We start from the raw sequence: 19,667 nt of genomic DNA, 5'->3' as shown, positions 1-19,667 counted from the left end.
GGTATATGGGGCCATTCCGACCCGTTTTAGTGGTAAAAACAGGGAGTTGATTTTTCTCCCATTGACTTATAATGGGGAGGTCGCGAAATCGACCTGACCTTAGGTCACCGATATCAAAATTCCGAGATATACAAATTGCACATACTGGTACCCTAACTAAACCCTGAAGAGAAGAAATTGATCGGTCAAAAACTCTAGCTCTGGCGTGATTGCAAACTTTTCTGAGGTAGCGTCACCAAACCGCCTCTGGTGACCTGACCTGAGGTCAGATCAACTCAAAATTTTCAGACATGTTGCGTAGAAGCCTTTTAGGAAAAGTCAGAAAATTTGAGCTTCCTAGCTCAACGCGTTTGGGAGATATAACCAAAAAACCTCAGGGGGGGGGGCTCCTGAGGCCCCCCCCGCCAGGAATAGGGTTAACCCGCGCCCTGCTGGGGGTCCTGGATTTCCACGCCCTGCTGGGGGGGGGGGTGTTTGAACACACCCCCCTTGTAACTCGGCTCCTGGGCCACGTAGCGATACGCGGAAGGCGGCGTTCGAAAGAGCGTTAAAAATAATGACGAAATCACTTCAGTCAATTTTTTGGTCAGGTCAAAGGTCAGGTCACCAGAGGTCATTGAAGGCAAAATTTCGCCGATTTCCAGGTCGAATATCAAAAATTTCCAAGAAGCCAACGCATAACTCGGGAACCAATAGAGCTACAGCGCCGCGGAAAAGCGCATTCGATAGCCCTATTAACGCCCTTTCTGAGTAATTCTCTCAGATTTGACCTAACGTCAACGGTTTTGCCTGCAGGGGGCAAAAACTGCAAAAATAGCCGATTTTTTTTCGAAAACAGTTTTTCTGCAATAACTTTTGACCCAAGCCTTGTACGAGCTTACTTTTACCGGCATCGTGTTCCTCTCGTCAAGACGCATCGAATGAACTATAACTTGACCTTGAACGGTCAACTTGAAAATTTGACCTCAGGTCAAGGTCATGACCTGACCGGAAAGGGTCATGTTGCATATCAGTCGAACCGTATCGTCGAGCTGAACACATCTAAGGCGTTTTCATCGCTCTAGCATGCCTCTATCAAAAGTTATTTACGAAAAACCGTTAGATACCATTCGTGACCTAAGATGACCTCAGGGCATAAACAAGGGTCACGGACACCATTTTCAAGTTCAGTGTGTCTAAACCACTTGTAATTCGGTGTTTGGGAGTGTTTATAATGTCTTTCATCCAAACGAGGCGCATTTCAATTTTCTCCCATTGACTTACAATGGGGAGGTCGCAAAATTGACCTGACCTTAGGTCATCGATATCAAAATTCTGAGATATACATTTTGTACATGCTATTGCTCTTAGCAATCGCTGAAAGTTTCAAAGCGATCGGTCACTCGGTGTAGCTATGACAGACATTGAAAGTTTTCATGATGTGAGGTCACTTCAAGTGACCTGGTGACCTGACCTTGAATGACCTTGGTCTGAAATTTTCACAACATGTGTAGAATTGATGTATGATAAGGTGTACCAAAAACGGCGGCGCCGTTTTTGAGATATTCGCGAAAAACCACAAGGGGGGTGTTCAAACACCCCCCCCCCCCCAGCAGGGCGCGGGTTAACCCGCGCAACGACGGAGGTCTGCGCCAGCTTAGAACCGACGGGGGGCGGTTGACCGCCCCCCCCCTGAAATCTTGAGAACGAAGCAAGCTAGAGACAAGCGGTAAACGGCATAGGGTATACGCACGGACAAGGTCTACAATTTCTACTAAGGTACTTTTTAGGTCAGGTCAACGATGACATCACAGGGGTCAAAAAAGTCAAAATGGTGCCGCAAGATATGAGGAAATTTTTTCTCGAATAACCTTAGAAGTAGCCAAGCTAGGAACGGTTTATGGCACCACCGTGATCCACTCGTCAATCCGCATCGAATCATACATGTGTTGACCTCGAAAGGTCAAGGTCAAAGGTTGACCTCAGGTCACGTGACCTCAAGGTCAACATGTATATCATTCGATGCGACTTGGCGAGCTGAACACGATGATGAGACCATCCGCGTGGCTGTATCTTGTTCCTGTGAGGAATTATTAGGGAAAAAACTTTGGTGACCCTTGATGACGTCACATGACCTTACAGCTGCCCAAGAGCACAAAAGCCTGAAGGTAGTCAAATTTGATCGTAAATAAGGTATATTGGGCCATTCCAACGCGTTTTAGTGAGGACAAAAACCTCGCGTTTGGCTCCTGATGGATCTAGAGCTTCGCGGAAAAAACGAGCGTGTTGCCCGTCACGAGAGGAAGCCAACGATATCCAATTTTAACACGCGCACCGACGGGGGGCGGATATCCGCCCCCTTGAGGTTTTTCGGCGCGTAGAGCGCGGGGGGCACTACGCGCCCCCCGCGGCGCGTAGCGCCGCGAAATTTAGTACGATTATTCTCCCATCAATTTTACACGTGGTGTGCAAGTTTGAACCTCCTAACTTTCAAGGTCAGGTCACCAGGTCACTTTGAATGACCCAACCTCAAGTCACTTTTTTGCAAATTTGTCACCGTGCCAGAGCTACAGTAGATGTCGGAGGCCTTTGAAAGTCGCAGGATGTTATGAGGTCATTAGTAGCTACAATTTGCATACATCGGAATTTTGATATCGGTGACCTAGGGTCAGGTCAATTTCGCGACCTCCCCATTATAAGTCAATGGGAAAAAAATCAACTCCCTGTTTTTACCACTAAAACGGCTCGGAATGGCCCCATATACCATACATGACTTCATATACGATCAACCTTCACTACCTTGAGGTCTGTTTTGCTGTTGGGCAGCTGTAAGGTCATGTGACGTCATCAAAGGTCACCAAAGGTTTTTTGACAATAACTCCGTACAGGAACAAGATACAGCCGCGCAGATGGTCTCATTGTGTTCAGCTCGTCAAGACGCATCGAATAATATACATGATGACCTCGAGGTCACGTGACCTGAGGTCAACCTTTGACCTTGACCTTTCGAGGTCAACATATATATCATTCGATGCGGATTGACGAGAGGATCACGATGATGCCCTTAGTTTGTTCCTATCTTGACTAATTCGAAAGTTATTCGAGAAAAAACTCTCGATATATAGCGCCGCCATTTTGACTTTTTTGATCCCTGTGACGTCATCTTTGACCTGACCTGAAAATTACCTTCGTAAAAATTGTAGACCTTGTCCGTGTGTATCCGATGCCGTTTACCGCTTGTCGCTACCTTGCTTCGTTCTCGAGATCTCAGGGGGTCGGTCATCCGCCCCCCCCGTCGGTACGAAGTTGGCGTAGACCCCCGTCGGTGCGCGGGTTAAGGTCCTAGGTCATCGATTGACCTTCCAGGTCAGGTCAATGACCCAAAAATCGGGAATATCGGGACCCGTTAGAAAGTCGTAAAGCGTGGCTGCTAACGGGTTTTCCAAGGTGCTGATCACGAATATCGTGTTAGTTTTGATCACAAATGATGTCGTTAAGCGTTTAGACCAGGTCCGGTCAGGTCAGGTCAGGTCAGGTCAGGTCAACCGGTAGGGGTCGTGACGGGTATTCGTAGTACCTGTCATCCACCTCTGACAGCTTCGTAAGATGTTACGAAGGCACCAAAACTAGGTGTTGTTTTTATCCACTGGGACTGAGAGCGTGAGATGATGTTTTTCGTACTCCAGCGTAGATGGGTGGGTAGAACCGTGGAAGCCGTATGGCTACCCATCTACGCTGGAGTACGAAAAACATCATCTCACGCACCAAAACTACTTCGTAAATGTTCAAATGGTTGCTAAATTCGAAATCAGCTCCAAAAGCTAGCCTAGAAACATGTGAAACTCGAAAAAGTGAACCGAGGTTACCAAAGGTCAATGACATGACCTGACCTTCAGGTGACCTTGACACCCACCCTAATGCATGGGAGCAACATCAAATCACATGGTTGAACGTTTAAAACCACGAAAAGCTTGCAAACGCGCGGCTAATGCGAGCCGACATACGCCGAATCGCGATTTCGGCCAAACATGGTCACGGAAAAGAGGTCACAGTTCAAAGGTCATTGGGGTCAGGGTCATGAAATTTTCAGGGTAGGTGTAAAATTGATCAATGCGAGGTACTGAAAGTTTCGACGCGATCGGCCGCATTTTACGCGAGTTATTTGCGAAAAACCTTATGGGGTTGCATGTTCCGGCGAGGGTTAAAATTCAAAGTTGATATTTTTGCATAAAATGGGTATCGATTCGATGCAGCTCATCACATGGAATTCAATAGTGGTCTTTGTTTTGCGTTACGTGGTCAAGAATTGCTTAAAAATTGAGTTCAAAAACTTGACGTCATCAATTTTGAACAGGTTTTTCGGTATAACTTGGCAAAAAAGAAGGTATCGATCTAAATTTTTATATGTATAGCGAAGAGCGCAGGGACTATCACATATATTCCGATTTTTTTTCGAACTTCGAAAAAATTGGGGATTTTTATAGTTTTTTGTTTAAAAAACTTCTTTATTTTTAGAGTTGAAAATCCCAAAACTTTGAAAATCCGAGACAGCAGTTTTGTAGCGCCGTTTTTCCTCTACATGACCACATAAAGAACTTTAAAATTGCTTGTTACCTGTAGATTTGGTGAGTGTTTCAAAATGTCATGTTTTTTGCTCATGTTTACTCGAACATTACCTCAGTTTGACCTCAATAACTCCTGACTCAAGGTGACCTGTGACTTGAAATTTTGTGTGAAGGTGTCAAATTGATGCCCGGGAAGGTACTAAAAATTTGGCGTTGCTATTTAAGAAAAACAAAGGGGCGCCAAAATGCCCCCCATCAGGTCGCGGGTTAACCTTTATGACCTCTGGTGGCCTGACCCTTTGCCTGATAAAAATAACGCATCGTCGTGAGATTTGATGCGCTTAAATGCCGTTTACTGCGTGTCGCTACGTTTCCGAAGATGGGAGTTAGAAGGGGGCATAAGACATCCCCTGTAGCAGTCCACGGAAAATTTAGTCCACCGGCATGTAGGGGAATTTAAGGTATTTCACATTTGTAATCAGCGCTTTAGTGCAGAGGGAACAGATCATCAAAAGTGGGAGTAGTGCAGTATGGACTGGTGCTGATCTGTGTAGCGCTTCTTCGAGATACCATCTTGGATGTGAATTGTGCAATGTGCATTGTGCATCGTGAAAATTCTACTCTACGAAATGAGGTGTTTGCTAATCGACCTTCGTTGGTGGTGCGTCGCTAATGTAAACGAAAAACAAGCAAAGATAATAAAAATTTTTACATCACCTTGTTTCTTATCAACCTAAGTAGTTCTGCAGTGGTCCCCTGGTAGCTCTCGAAAGCCCCTTTATCCAGAGTGGCGTCGACGACTTTCTTCCATTCTTTCAGTTTGACCAGTTCTGTGACGAACGCAAGATCGAGTTCTTCATTGACAGCCTTCTTCAGCACAGGGCCATGTTCTTTGTCTTCTTTGATGCAGTCGCTGACAGCCTTAGGACAGTACAAAACGACAATTACAATCACTGACGAGGATCGTCTTTAGGTTTGCTGACATACCTACTTCATTTGGACCTTTGATTAGGTACACATGCATAGGTGAAGAGGATTTCTTCAAAGGATGGCCTCTACGGGGTGTCACCAACTTTCTTTGAAGAGCAAAAGTAATAAATGACTTACAGGATTATTTCAGATCGTTGTAAAAAGTGAACAACAATACGAAAATGTTCGTACCGGCTTATATATCAGCACGTGTCAACAAGAATAATAGCTTTTTTAATTTTTACCTTTATCACATACGCTGGGAATTTAGTCGCAGAATTCCGATAATGAATCATGTGTTTTATATTTTGTTTTCGAGCATTTTTTGAAATTAGTGCGCAAACTGTTGGTTATAATTTGGTACTTCTTTCTGAAAACACCGTGATCAAGATTGTACTGTACCGGAGATTTTGTTACGGAGCGAGCGAAGCGAGCGTAGTCTTTCCTTGAAATTTCTGAGTATGAGCGGCCGGCCGGCCGGCCGTGCGGACGCTTTTGCGAGGCTTATACCTATCTCAGCAACCACTTGACCGATTTACACGCGGTAATTTTTGTAGGGTAGCTTCATTCCTTCTACCAAGTATTGGACTATTTTCGATGCATGTGGGTGACCCCTTATGCACGTGCCACGTGCAAAACGAAGAGGTGTCAGTTTCGTAATTGTTACAATATCTCGGTAACTAATTGGCCGATTGCGCTGAAAGTTGGCATGTAGGTAGGCACCCACTAGGCACTGCATATCCACGTGCCAGAGTTGGGACCCTTTCTGCATGTGCGCACGTGCAGGGTGCCGCTCCCAGATCTCGAGAACGGCTGGGCCGATTGTGCTCAAATTTGGCACATCGCTAGAGACCGGTTAGTAGGGTGCCGTGCACAAGTCAGTTGGAGGCACCCCCTCGAAATTTCGCACGTGCAAGGCCCATCCTCTCGCTCGCTCCGTTAGTCGCCCCAAAAGGCGTTGTACTGGTGCGTAATTTACAATAAGAAACACTTGAATCATGTACTTGTGTACTTCGTGTCGGGTCGCGGCCGGCCGGCCGCGGACCAATTTCAGAAGTGGCGGGCAGACCGTACGTCGAGTACTTGTTTACTCGCGCGGCGGTACTGGGGTTCACAAGCATTGTTTAAAATCTTTTTATTTGCCATGAACTTGAAAATATACACTAATTAACGTTCATTTGTCAATTATTACAAGTTCTTCGAAATTATTCTTTGAAAGCAGATGATTTCATTTCACTCAAGAATTATCTTGTCCACCACTACAACCGCCACCCAGCCGCCCTCCATTGGAAGAGATAGGCTCTGCGGCACAAAGTGTCGTTTTAAAGTGGACAGGGAACCAAGGTGTCATGACACTTCAAGCTAAATTTATGCTCATTATGTACCTAGAAGCATTGGGAACAACGCTCTGACTGTACATTTTTAGATTTGTGCCTCTTAATGGAAACATTTACGATCAAGTACTTTGCGAACGCAGCTTGGAAGCTCCAGTAATGTTAAAGCCCTATCTCCTACAAGTATGTAAATACTGTTCTAGGGAACCAACAGTTCGCATCGTACTACCTTTAAATTATATCCATATTGTTCCCAGTGCTTTCCTGAACACCGTAGTGAGTGTACATTTTTCGTTTTTTGCTTTACAAGCGAAAAATTCGTCTAGTTTTACACCACTTCACTCGCCTCCATAGCCCCCTAACGGCGGCGCGCGGCGCGGCCGGCCGGCGCCCGCTGTAGTTCCAAACACTCCCGATAGATGGCAGGCGCAGAAGTGGTCCCAGCCGTCCCGGTACGTACTACCCTACTAAGGATGTATTATGAGTATGACCCTTGTTTGCCCCAAAAGGCGTGCTCCTTGAAATAGGTGATTTTTTTTCTTAATCGTTTGGATGGTAGGCATGAGCGAAGAAATGACAGTCGGATTTGAAAATGATCAATAACATGCCAAAAATTGCACAGGCTCTTTTAGTTTATCAAATAGCAATAAAACAGACAAGCATTCGATGATAATGGAAATGTTGTCGAAAGTTTGTTGTTATATTGCTATTTGGTAAACTAAAATAACTAATACAATGTTGGCATGTTATTGATCATTTTCCCATCAATTTTGACTATTGGGTGAATAAGGTTAAGTTATTCTTACCTGGAAAAACTTCTCCGTTTGCTCTGATGTCCACAAAGCCGGATGGTTGACCACGTAGGTGCTTGATGGTCTTTTTGTTGGATCTTGCTGTATCATTTCTTCTACCAGATGCCTTGTCGCCACGTTCACTGATTTGGGATCTTCGATGTTCGCGAGGCTGACAAAATGAAAGGTTTGAAAAACACGAGTCAACTTAACCCGGCAGTTGCTGGGGTATTTCGCCACCCACCGTTTGCTGGGGGGGGGGGGGGGCGTTAAACGCCCCCAGCCGATAACTCGAGAACCAATAGGCGCAGCGAAACGCACGAGGCGGAAAACGAAAGAACGCGACGAGACGCTTCAGATGAGTACTTTAAAGTTGAATTTTGAGGTCACAGGTCAGGTCAAGGTCAGGTGAAACACCTGAAATCGGGCTTTCAGTAGCATGGACTTCAGGACTTCGCAAAGGGCGCCTCTCGTCATAAACTCTGTCAAAACGGTGCACAATCCATCATATAAGGCCTACAAGAGTGTCAGCTCCATGTAGGGGTCAGTCAAGCATAGGTCAGGGTCAAGGTCAGGTCAACCGGGCAGGCACATATACCCGAAAATCAAAACTGATATTCGCAGCCTGTGACACATGTTTTATGGGTAATTTGGGCCGTAGAACACGATGGTGACATTCATTTTACCATATGTGTACGTGTTTGGCTAAAAAAGTTCAATTTAAGAAATGCATGTATCATGGTCGTGAAGTAGTCACGAGAAATTGCCAAGATTCACTTCAACATTTTGGAAAATGTGAAACTGTTTGTGATATTTTACTCGCGTTGTGTTTTGTCTTAATTGCTTAATTCGACTTAATATTCAAATACTGTTTCTACATTGCTTCACTTTATTGACCCACTTCAGAAGTAGTTCCCACTTTTTTTCCTCTAAATCAGCTCATATTTATTTGGAGCTCGCGCTGAACCTGCTATGTAATCAATCGGTCCTCCGCGACATCACCCCCCACGCTGAGTGATTCCCAATCACTCTGAATCACTATCACACCTCACATGTCTCGATCAGTCCCTTGCATCACTGATCCAGCTCCAGTCTGACGATCTTCGTCACTGGTCTCCTGTAGACGCCCTTTGACGTTTTGACCTCAGCGACCCGCACCAGTCCGTCCGGGCCGGGGAACGTGGCGGTGACTCTTCCCAGGGGCCACGAGCCGCGCGGCACGGTCTGGTCGACGAGCAGGACTGCTTCGCCTTCTTGGATGTTCCGTGACGCCTCGGTCCATTTCTGTCTGGCGTGCAGACTCGGCAGGTACTCTCGGACCCAGCGGCGCCAGAATTCCCTGTTGAGTTGTTCCAGCCGCTGCCACCTTCGCTTCAGGTAGTTGCTGTCGTTACAGGAGGTCGGTGCCAGGTCAACTTCATTATGACCCAGCAGGAACGACGCCGGGTTCAGCGGAGGGCCGTCATTTGGATCGGACGACACCGCTGTGATTGGCCGAGAGTTCAGCAGCGCCTCGGCGCGACAGAAAGAAGTCTGTAGCTCTTCATCAGTCAGGTCTGCACTCTGCAGCGTTTTGCGCAGGCTCCTCTTCACACACTTCACTGTTGCCTCACATCCACCGTTGAAGTGAGGCGCTCCCGGCGGGATGAAGTGCCACTTGATGTAGAGGTGCGCTGTCTTGTCTTTGACTTGATCTTCATCAAGCTGAAGCAGTAGCTTCTTGATCTCCTTGCTTGCTCCGACGAAGTTGGTGGCGTTGTCTTCTGATGCACTCCGGGCAGGTGCGTATGGTTCGTTTGACAGCTTCTCTTGCGGCGATGATCCAGAACCGCTGCCTCAGCTCGGAAATGGTGTGCTCCACTCCCATCTCGTGGTCTGCGTCTTTGTGTGTCTGCTCGATGATGAGACAAGTCACGGCGTGCTGTTTGGGTAACAGCGCTGGGTGTCTTGCTTCGAACGGTATATCTGACCGGCGCACGCGACCACCGACTCGAAGAATGCCATCGCCATCCAAGAATGGAGATAGCCGTCGAATGCTGCTGTCCTTTAGCTCCCTTGGCCGCTTTCCTGTGCCGGAGTGGCCTGCCTGAGCCACGAGCTGACGCTTCTCTTCTTCAAACTCACTTTGAGCCAGCTTCACCCAGAACGTCTCCGCCGTCTTCAGCTCAGATGGATACAATGGATGCACCAGTGAGGCGTCTGAGGTCAGCTGTAGGTCACGGCCGGACCTCGTCTTCAGATTTGACACGAACCTTAGCACGTAAGCAGTGGTTCGCACCAACTTCACCCAAGATGAGAAACGAGCAGGATCAAGGCGTGACTCCTTTTCCAGCTTCTTCATCTGCGTGTTCTTCACCTGTTTTGTCTGTCGATCATCACTTCTGTCGAATTTCTCCTGTGAGAAATCTTTCTTCTCTGGCCAATAATCGGGTGGCTGACACAGGAAGTCAGGACCTTCCCACCACATCTTGCTTTGGGCCACCTCATCCGAGCTCTGGCCTCTGGTCGGCAGGTCGGCTGGGTTTCTTGTCCCGGGCACGTGCTGCCACTGTCTTGGCTCTGTAGTGTCTCTGATTTCCGACACCCGGTGTGCCATGAAGCTCTGGAACCTGCTGACGTCGTTGCGGATCCAGCAGAGAACATTCACTGAGTCTGACCAGAAGAATACTCCGGTCATCGGAATGTTCATCATCTTGCACACCTTCTTCACTAGCCGGGCGCCAAGCAGTGCTCCCATGAGTTCGAGCCGTGGTATGCTGACTTTTGTCGACTTGGGCGCCACTCTGACCCTTGACATGGCCAGTCTTGATGACCTTTCTTCATCCTGTTGACTTACTACGCATATAGCGGCGGCGTATGCAGACTCTGACGCGTCTGAAAACACGTGTATCTCCTGCCGGCAGATCTCTTCAAATGGATGCAGACAGCGAGGCACGTTCACTGACTCCAATCTTCGCAGCTCTGACTCCCATCTTCTCCATCTCCGTTCCAGCTCCGGTGGGAGGTCATCATCCCAGTCCAGATTCAGCTGCCATGTCTGTTGAAACAGCAGCCTCCCTGTGACCGTGAAAGGCGAGCAGAGGCAGAGCGGATCGAACACGGAGGCTAGAACTTTCAGACAACTTCTCTTGGTTCTGATTGTGCCTTTGTCTTCAGCTTCATCTGTCCTCGGACCGGAGCTGACGCTGATCACATCATCTTCTGCGTTCCAGACAACACCCAGGGCCTTGTTTGGAGAAGAATGTTGTTCGATTTTCACGGAAGACTTCTCAGCTCGATCCTAAGGTGGCACAGTTTCCATGACTTTTGTGTGGCTGCTCATCCACTTCCTTATCTTCATTCCAGCACCTGCCATGAGATCGGTCAGCTGTTTCCGAGCTTCCACTGCTGCTTCGACATCTTCAAATGAGGTGATGGCGTCATCCATATAGAACGAATCATTCACGACATTTGCAGCCAAGGGAAGCTTCTCTGCGTGAATCTCGGCGTTCCGCTTCACAACAAACTGCGCTGCAAAGGGTGCTGCTGCGTTGCCGAATAACCACCTGCTCGCTTCATATACATCAACTTCACGTTCTTCATCACCGTTCCTCCACATCACTCTGTGATACTTCTGATCTTCCTCTGGAAGTTTCACCTGCAGGAACATTTCCTTCACATCGCCCGTGAGGGCGATTGGGTGCCGACGGAAACCGAGGAAAACTTCAATGAGGTCGTTGCACATTGATGGACCCGTGTAGAGCTGGCTGTTGAGACTTCTGCCTCTGAAGTTGGCGGCAGCGTCATAGACCACTCTCAGTTTCGTGGTGACTCGGTCGCTTCTTATCACAGGAAAATGTGGCAGAAACCATCCGTCCTCTTCAGCAGTCATCCTGTCTTCACCTTCAAGCTTCTTCATGTAGCCCTTGGAGAGGTAGTCTTTGAAGACGGCGTCGTAGTCCGTCAGCAGCTCCTTCCCCGCCTTCTTCAACGACTTCTCGGTCCTCTCGAGCCTTTTGACCGCGTATCCAAAGTTTCCGTGTAGGTTTGGCCTTCCGTCTCGCCACGGGACAGCAACTTCATAGCGCTCGCCATCAAACTTCAGAGGAGTCTCCATCATTTTTGTCGCTATCTTGTCTTCATGGGACAGAACTTCAGCTTCATTTTGGATCCCGATCAGGTCCAAACTGGTCATTGCCTTCATTGCTTCGATTTCTTCTTCATTGTGCTTCTCCGGTTTTGGTGGCGCCTCTTCGGAAGGAGCCAACTTCAGCTTCTTCAACTCTTCCAACTTCATCACCTTCATGTTCGTTCTCATCGTCTTGCTGTTGCTTCCGCTGCGCTCATATCCGAGAAGTCCGAATGCCGTCCATCCCAACGGTGTTTTGATACCCACTGGATCGTCTTCACCGCCCTTCACAGTCTCCAGCGGAATGAAGAGTTCCATGGTGTTCCTGGCAAGTCCGATGAGCATGTCAACGCCTTGCTTCTTCGTAGGTGTTGGAAATGGCAGAGACTTCAGGTGGTCCCACTTCAACTTGATGCCATTCCAATCACCGATCGTAGAAGCACTTGACAGGTCATCAATGACGAAGGCACTCAAGTCAATGCCAAACTTCTCATCCAGAGAACTCATCTTCACTTCGGTTTTCTTCATGTTCACCGATTCATTTCCATTCACCGTCCCCAACTCAAACATTTCTTCGGTTCCACTGAGTTTCAGCTCTTCAGCAGTGGCTCTGGTGACGAAACTTGCGTCCGAGCAGGGGTCGAGCAGCGCGTTCACCACCACTGATCTTGTTCCATTGGTCAGTCTGACAGGGACTGTCTGGAACGCTACGGTGTTCGTGTCTTCTTGAACCTGTTTTGTTTTGAACACCTGCGAAGCATTAGCGGTCCTCTGTTCTGTCTCCCGAATGGCTGCGCCTCCGCTGGGAGCCTCGGAGCAGGTCAAACCGCTGGCTTCAGCGTGCAGTAGTGTATGATGGCTGCCGCCGCACGCCGCGACAGAATAGCCAGGATACTGGCGACAGTTACGGCCGTTGTGAGTTCCTGAAAGGCAGCGAAAACATATACCCTCCGTCTTGCAGAAGTGGTACCTGCTCCCAACAGTCCACTGGCAAAACATGGGGCACACTTCCAACTTGTGCTCTCCGCCGCAGTACATGCACTTCATGGGTCCATTCTCTTTGGCACGGTGTTCACTTCTTGCATTGAAGCTCTTCTTGTATTCGTGTTCGCCTCGTTTCTCTCCGTGCCTCGGTTTCGACTCCTTTCGGTCTTCTGACTGCCAGTGACTGCTTCCGGCTCCGCTCATTTCATGGGCATCTCTCTCACACACCGCTTCATCTGAGAGCCAACCGGCGAAGAGAGTGAAGCTGTCCTTTTCTTTTTGAACTTGCAGCCAGCGCTTGTAACTCTTGAGGTAGGTGGCTGGCAGCTTTTCTTGTACAAGAATATAATAGGCTGAGACGTCCGAGAGATCTCCAGCCCCTCCATGTTCTTCAAGCTGGGTCACCAGACTCTGCACTCGATCGGCTAGATCTTCGAGATCTTTGTATGAGCCCTGACGGACCGGTCTCAGGTGTCTGATTTCTTCCGTCTGATACCGTATCCGGCGGCCCGACCCTCCATACCTTCGATCCAATTCACTCCTAGCCTTGTCATATCCGGCTTTGGTAGGGCTGTATCTTTCCACCAGCTTGAGTGGCTCTCCGGAAAGACAGTTGCGAAGCTGCATCATCTTAAACTTCTCTGGAATTTCTTCGCCGTCGACAAATGCATCAAACGTGGTCTTCCAGTCTTCATATTTTCTGTTGTCCCCGGAGAAGACCGACAGCGGGGGATTTTTTAATCCATACGCGCCCCAGTCGATTCGAGCGGTTCTAGCCTCTGCTTTCTTCTGCGCTCTTGGTGCTTCTTCATTTCCTTGGGAACTTACGGAAGCCAATTTCTCTCTGATCACTTTGTTGGCGAATCTTATTGCTTCTCTGCCGTCCTTCTCCATCTGTTCTATCTCTATCCACAGCTCTTCTCTTTCTGTTTGTTCAGACATCTTTAAGCTTAGAGCTTCCCCAATTTCATTCAGTTTTTCAGTCAGGTTGTCCATGGACTCCAATATTTCTGTTGAGTTCCCTACAGTTAACTCTCCGCTTTCGACTAGCGAGTTGAGTTCCCTCTGAGCTTTATGAAACTCTCTCACTGTTGCCGCCATGTTCTTCTTTAGGGAGAGCTCCGTCGCGTTGTCTTCCGCCATCTGTTCTGAACCTTCAGGGGGCTGTGTTCCTTTCTTCTTCTTTCCGGCCATTCTTGCTCGCCGATATTCTAAATTCACTTACCTACACAGCTTTATAATATTAATTACACCCAAGCTTCATCATTTACTGTACATTAAAACTCATGCAAATGCTAATCGTAACTGTCCGTTTCTTCACTCAATCAAACTTCAAAGAGCTTAATTACGTTAGCTTTGCTCAATGCAATGTGATAATCAATAGCTTAACATCCGGGTCATCGCGGCATCAAATGTTTGTGATATTTTACTCGCGTTGTGTTTTGTCTTAACCCTAGAACGCCTAGGGCGGGGGGGGGGGGTTGTATCAACCCCCCTCCCTGAGGTTTTTTCGAAGTGCACGCTAAACGGCTTGTCGTAGCGGGCTGAAATTTTCAATACCCTCTGGGGCAACCTTTGCGCATCTTTTGCCGAAAAAAAATTGATCGGGTCATGTCAGGTCACGGAGTTATGACGTCATAAGAGGTACAGCCTCCGGCCGACCCGACAGTTACCAAATATGTGCGCCGAATCCCTAGGTTTTCTGCCGGTGATACCCACATTGTTTGATGGATCATGATGAAACTTCCCATGCATGTTGGGGCAAGCATTGGCTATCGTGTGGTGCAAGAAAATTGACCGGGTCAGGTCAGGTCACGGAGCTATGACGTCACAAGAGGAACAGCGTCCGGTACTATTTTTGAAAAGCGCCCGAACCACTATTTTGCTAATTCTTGTCACCTCAATGGGAATATGCAGCAATATTAGCTCCTATAGGGAGCAAATGGACCTCCCAAATCCAAAAATACAATCAGATTTCAAAAATTTAAATTTTGATTTTTCGAATTTCTGCCGCCGACTGTGACCTTGCCGACTTCCGGCGCTCCCAACGCGCCATTTTTAGAGCTAGGGAAACGAAATACATACCAAACGATAGAGAATTGATCAAGGACCACGATAGTGAAGGTTTCAAGTCGATATCTCTTACCGTTTTGCCGCAATCGCCGCGGAAAGTTGACAAAGTTTGATTTTTTTGGAAAATTTGACCTTTGACCGGTCATAAGTAGGTCAAATGTTGACCTAGGACCAAAAATATACCACCAATCGCGAGATCTCGTTGAGAGCAATCCGTTGGTTTTTTTTTTTGCTAAGCTCTACGACCTTCCGTTTCGAAACGCCAGGGGGGGGGGGGGTCGTAACAACCCCCCCTGGTCGTTCGTGTTATGAGAAATGGCCTGGTCGTGCGAGGGTTAATTGCTTAATTCGACTTAATATTCAAATACTGTTTCTACATTGCTTCACTTTATTGACCCACTTCAGAAGTAGTTCCCACTTTTTTTTCCTCTAAATCAGCTCATATTTATTTGGAGCTCGCGCTGAACCTGCTATGTAATCAAGCGGTCCTCCGCGACAGAAACGATAATCAACAATCGAAGAAAGCCATTTGACTGTTCATGGTACTGGCAGTCTAATGGCTTTACGGCGTGTCTGTATGTCTATTCTGTGATTTTATATGATTTTTTTGGACATATGCCGTTTTTGGTCGAAAACTCAGAAATCATGACGTCACTAAAACCTCAATATCTCAAAAAAATTTCCGACCGATTTTTTGAAATTTTCCATAATAAACTTCAATCAATTCCCTACAGGTACCCAAAATTTGGCGCGCCTGCGGCGCGCCGTTTTTATGCTATGGCCCGGCGAAAAAAGTAGGGGCGTTTAACGCCCCCCCCCCCCCAGCAACTCGCGGGTTAACCCGCGCCCTGCTGGGGGGGTGTTTGAACACCCCCCTTGTGGTTTTTCGCGAATATCTCAAAAACGGCGGCGCGGAGCGCCGCCGTTTTTGGTATACCTTATCATACATCAATTCTACACATGTTGTGAAAATTTCAGACCAAGGTCATTCAAGGTCAGGTCACCAGGTCACTTGAAGTGACCTCACCTCATAAAAAGTTTCAATGTCTGTCATAGCTACACCGAGTGACCGATCGCTTTGAAACTTTCAGCGATTGATAAGAGTAGCAGTATCTATAAAATGTATATCTCGGAATTTTGATATCGGTGACCTAAGGTCAGGTCAATTTTGCGACCTCCCCATTATAAGTCAATGGGAGAAAATTGAAATGCGCCTCTTTTGGACGAAAGACATTATAAACACTCCCAAACACTGAATTACAAGTGGTTTAGACACACTGAACATGAAAATGGTGTCCGTGACCCTTTTTTATGCCCTGAGGTCATCTTAGGTCACGAATTGTATCTAACAGTTTTTCGCAAATAACTTTTGATAGAGGCATGCTAGAGCGATGAAAACGCCTTAGATGTGTTCAACTCGACGATACGGATCGACTGATATGCAACATGACCCTTTCCGGTCAGGTCATGACCTTGACCTGAGGTCAAATTTTCAAGTTGACCTTTCAAGGTCAAGTTATAGTTCATTCGATGCGTCTTGACGAGAGGAACACGATGCCGGTAAAAGTAAGCTCGTACAAGGCTTGGGTCAAAAGTTATTGCCGAAAAACTGTTTCCGAAAAAATCGGCTATTTTTGCAGTTTTTGCCCCCTGCAGGCAAAACCGTTGACGTTAGGTCAAATCTGAGAGAATTACTCAGAAAGGGCGTTAATAGGGCTATCGAATGCGCTTTTCCGCGGCGCTGTAGCTCTATTGGTTCCCGAGTTATGCGTTGGCTTCTTGGAAATTTTCGATATTCGACCTGGAAATCGGCGAAATTTTGCCTTCAATGACCTCTGGTGACCTGACCTTTGACCTGACCAAAAAATTGACAGAAGTGATTTCGTCATTATTTTTGACGCTCTTTCGAACGCCGCCTTCCGCGTATCGCTACGTGGCCCAGGAGCCGAGTTACAAGGGGGGTGTTCAAACACCCCCCCCCCCCAGCAGGGCGTGGAAATCCAGGACCCCCAGCCGGGCGCGGGTTAAGCCTGCAAAGTAAAAAGATTAGCACCATAGGGTTGACCTTCGCCCATACCTATTGGTGTTTTACCAGCTGTGAGCGCATAGGCGGGGGTTCATTGGAAGTTGGAGCCCCCCTCTTGCCGTTTACCCCTGATCGAGCTTGATAGGTCAAGTCTGAGAGAATTGACCAGAAAGGGCGTTAACCCGCGCCCCAGTGGCGGTCTCAGCCAACTTCGCCCTAGTGAGGGGGGGGGGGCATATGTTACCACCCACCTCTAACTCAAAAACTAAGAGGGCTAGAAAGACGCGGTAAAAAGCAGTCGATAGCTCTCAATGCGAACGTTTGAAAGTATTTCAGTCATTTTTCACCTTAGAGCAATATTGGGGTCACCAGAGGTCATCAAAGGTCAAAATTTGCCAATTGTCATTATATTTTTTAGAAAACATGCCGCTATCTCAGGAACTATGGTAGCTAGAATAACGCAGGGAAGAGCAATCGATAGCTTTTGAACTCTTCTTTTGAAAAGGTCATTATCAATATTGACCTCAGGTCAATGGTTTGGCCTCCAGAAGGCAAAAAGTCCAAAAATAGCTGTTTTTACGAAAAGAGTTTTTCGACAATAACTTTCGACTACAAAAAGCCACGACATTTCTATTGCCAGAATCGTGTTCCTCTCGCCGAGACGCGTCGAATGAACGATAATTTGATCTTGAAAGGTCAAGTTGAAAATTTGACCTCAGGTCAAGGTCATGACCTTACCGGAAAAGGTCATGTTGCATATCAGTCGATGAGTCTCAACAAGGCAAACACAATGAGACCATCCCCAGCGTTCTATCTCTTTCCAAGCGCGAGTTATTGGCAAAAAACTGTTTGTAGCCTCAAGTGACCTCGGATGACCTGTCTAGAGGCTATCAGCAAAAATGACACCTTGGTCATCACAAACTTGGACTAAATCATTGTGATTCTGAAATATTTGGACTGTTCCGATGCGTACACACGGATCTAGAGGCATTTTCATTTTTCTCCATTGACTTGTAATGGAAAGGTTTCGCCACTGACCTGACCTTAGGTCACGGATATAAAAAATCCGAGATATACAAATTGTAGGCGCCTATAACAGCATGCAATCCACCAAGTTTGAAACCTTTCTGACAAACACTGCAGGCTGGACATGATTGCAAACTTTTTTTTAGGCTTTGTCAGTTAACTTGACCTGGTGACCTGACCTGACATAACCTGGGGTTAAAAATTTCACACATTGTCCAAAATTGACGTACCAAAAGCTACCCCAAGCGGCGCGGCGCTACGCGCCGCGGTTTTTTATTCACACGCAAAAAACGCGACAGGGTGGTAACATATGCCCCCCCACTGGGGCGAAGGTTAACCCGCGCCCTGCTGGGGGTCCTGGATTTCCACGCCCTGCTGGGGGGGTGTTTGAACACCCCCCCCCCTTGTAACTCGGCTCCTGGGCCACGTAGCGATACGCAGAAGGCGGCGTTCGAAAGAGCGTAAAAAATAATGACGAAATCACTTCGGTCAATTTTTTGGTCAGGTCAAAGGTCAGGTCACCAGAGGTCATTGAAGGCAAAATTTCGCCGATTTCCAGGTCGAATGTCGAAAATTTCCAAGAAGCCAACGCATAACTCGGGAACCAATAGAGCTACAGCGCCGCGGAAAAGCGCATTCGATAGCCCTATTAACGCCCTTTCTGAGTAATTCTCTCAGATTTGACCTAACGTCAACGGTTTTGCCTGCAGGGGGCAAAAACTGCAAAAATAGCCGATTTTTTCGAAAACAGTTTTTCTGCAATAACTTTTGACCCAAGCCTTGTACGAGCTTACTTTTACCGGCATCGTGTTCCTCTCGTCAAGACGCATCGAATGAACTATAACTTGACCTTGAAAGGTCAACTTGAAAATTTGACCTCAGGTCAAGGTCATGACCTGACCGGGAAGGGTCATGTTGCATATCAGTCGATCCGTATCGTCGAGCTGAACACATCTAAGGCGTTTTCATCGCTCTAGCATGCCTCTATCAAAAGTTATTTGCGAAAAACTGTTAGATACCATTCGTGACCTAAGATGACCTCAGGGCATAAACAAGGGTCACGGACACCATTTTCAAGTTCAGTGTGTCTAAACCACTTGTAATTCGGTGTTTGGGAGTGTTTATAATGTCTTTCATCCAAAAGCGGCGCATTTCAATTTTCTCCCATTGACTTATAATGGGGAGGTCGCAAAATTGACCTGACCTTAGGTCATCGATATCAAAATTCTGAGATATACATTTTGTACATGCTATTGCTCTTAGCAATCTCTGAAAGTTTCAAAGCGATCGGTCACTCGGTGTAGCTATGACAGACATTGAAAGTTTTTATGAGGTGAGGTCACTTCAAGTGACCTGGTGACCTGACCTTGAATGACCTTGGTCTGAAATTTTTACAACATGTGTAGAATTGATGTATGATAAGGTGTACCAAAAACGGCGGCGCTCCGCGCCGCCGTTTTTGAGATATTCGCGAAAAACCACAAGGGGGGGGGGGTGTTCAAACACCCCCCCCCCAGCAGGGCGCGGGTTAATAGGGCAATCGAATGCGCTTTTCCGCGTCGCTGTAGCTCTATTGGTTCCCGAGTTATGCGTTGGCTTCTTGGAAATTGTCGACATTCGACCTGAAAATCGGCGAAATTTTGCCTTCAGTGACCTTAGGTGACCTGACCTTTGACGTGACCAAAAAAGTGACCGAAGTGATTTCGTCATTATTTTTGGCGCTCTTTCGAACGCCGCCTTCCGCGTATCGCTACGTGGCCCAGTAGCCGAGTTAGAAGGGGGGAGGTGTTCAAACACCCCATCCCCCCACCC

General features: G+C 47.4%; 1 protein-coding gene across 1 annotated transcript in view; it reads right to left on the bottom strand.

The window, feature by feature from the left end:
• Positions 1-19,667, bottom strand: part of LOC122386394 — a 213,877-nt gene that overhangs the window by 74,450 nt on the left and 119,760 nt on the right. Inside the window, exons 5-6 of the mRNA XM_043375563.1 lie at positions 7,654-7,810; positions 5,262-5,465 (exon numbers count right to left, since the gene is read on the bottom strand). Coding sequence (XP_043231498.1) covers positions 5,262-5,465; positions 7,654-7,810 — 361 coding nt within the window. The remainder of the gene's footprint in view (positions 1-5,261; positions 5,466-7,653; positions 7,811-19,667) is intronic.

The sequence above is a fragment of the Amphibalanus amphitrite genome, unplaced genomic scaffold (assembly GCF_019059575.1).
Source record: "Amphibalanus amphitrite isolate SeventyFive unplaced genomic scaffold, NRLGWU_Aamphi_draft 000249F_arrow, whole genome shotgun sequence".
Taxonomy (NCBI): domain Eukaryota; kingdom Metazoa; phylum Arthropoda; class Thecostraca; order Balanomorpha; family Balanidae; genus Amphibalanus; species Amphibalanus amphitrite.
The sequence above is the reverse complement of the archived record's forward strand: the minus strand, read 5'-3'. Positions and strand labels throughout refer to the sequence as shown.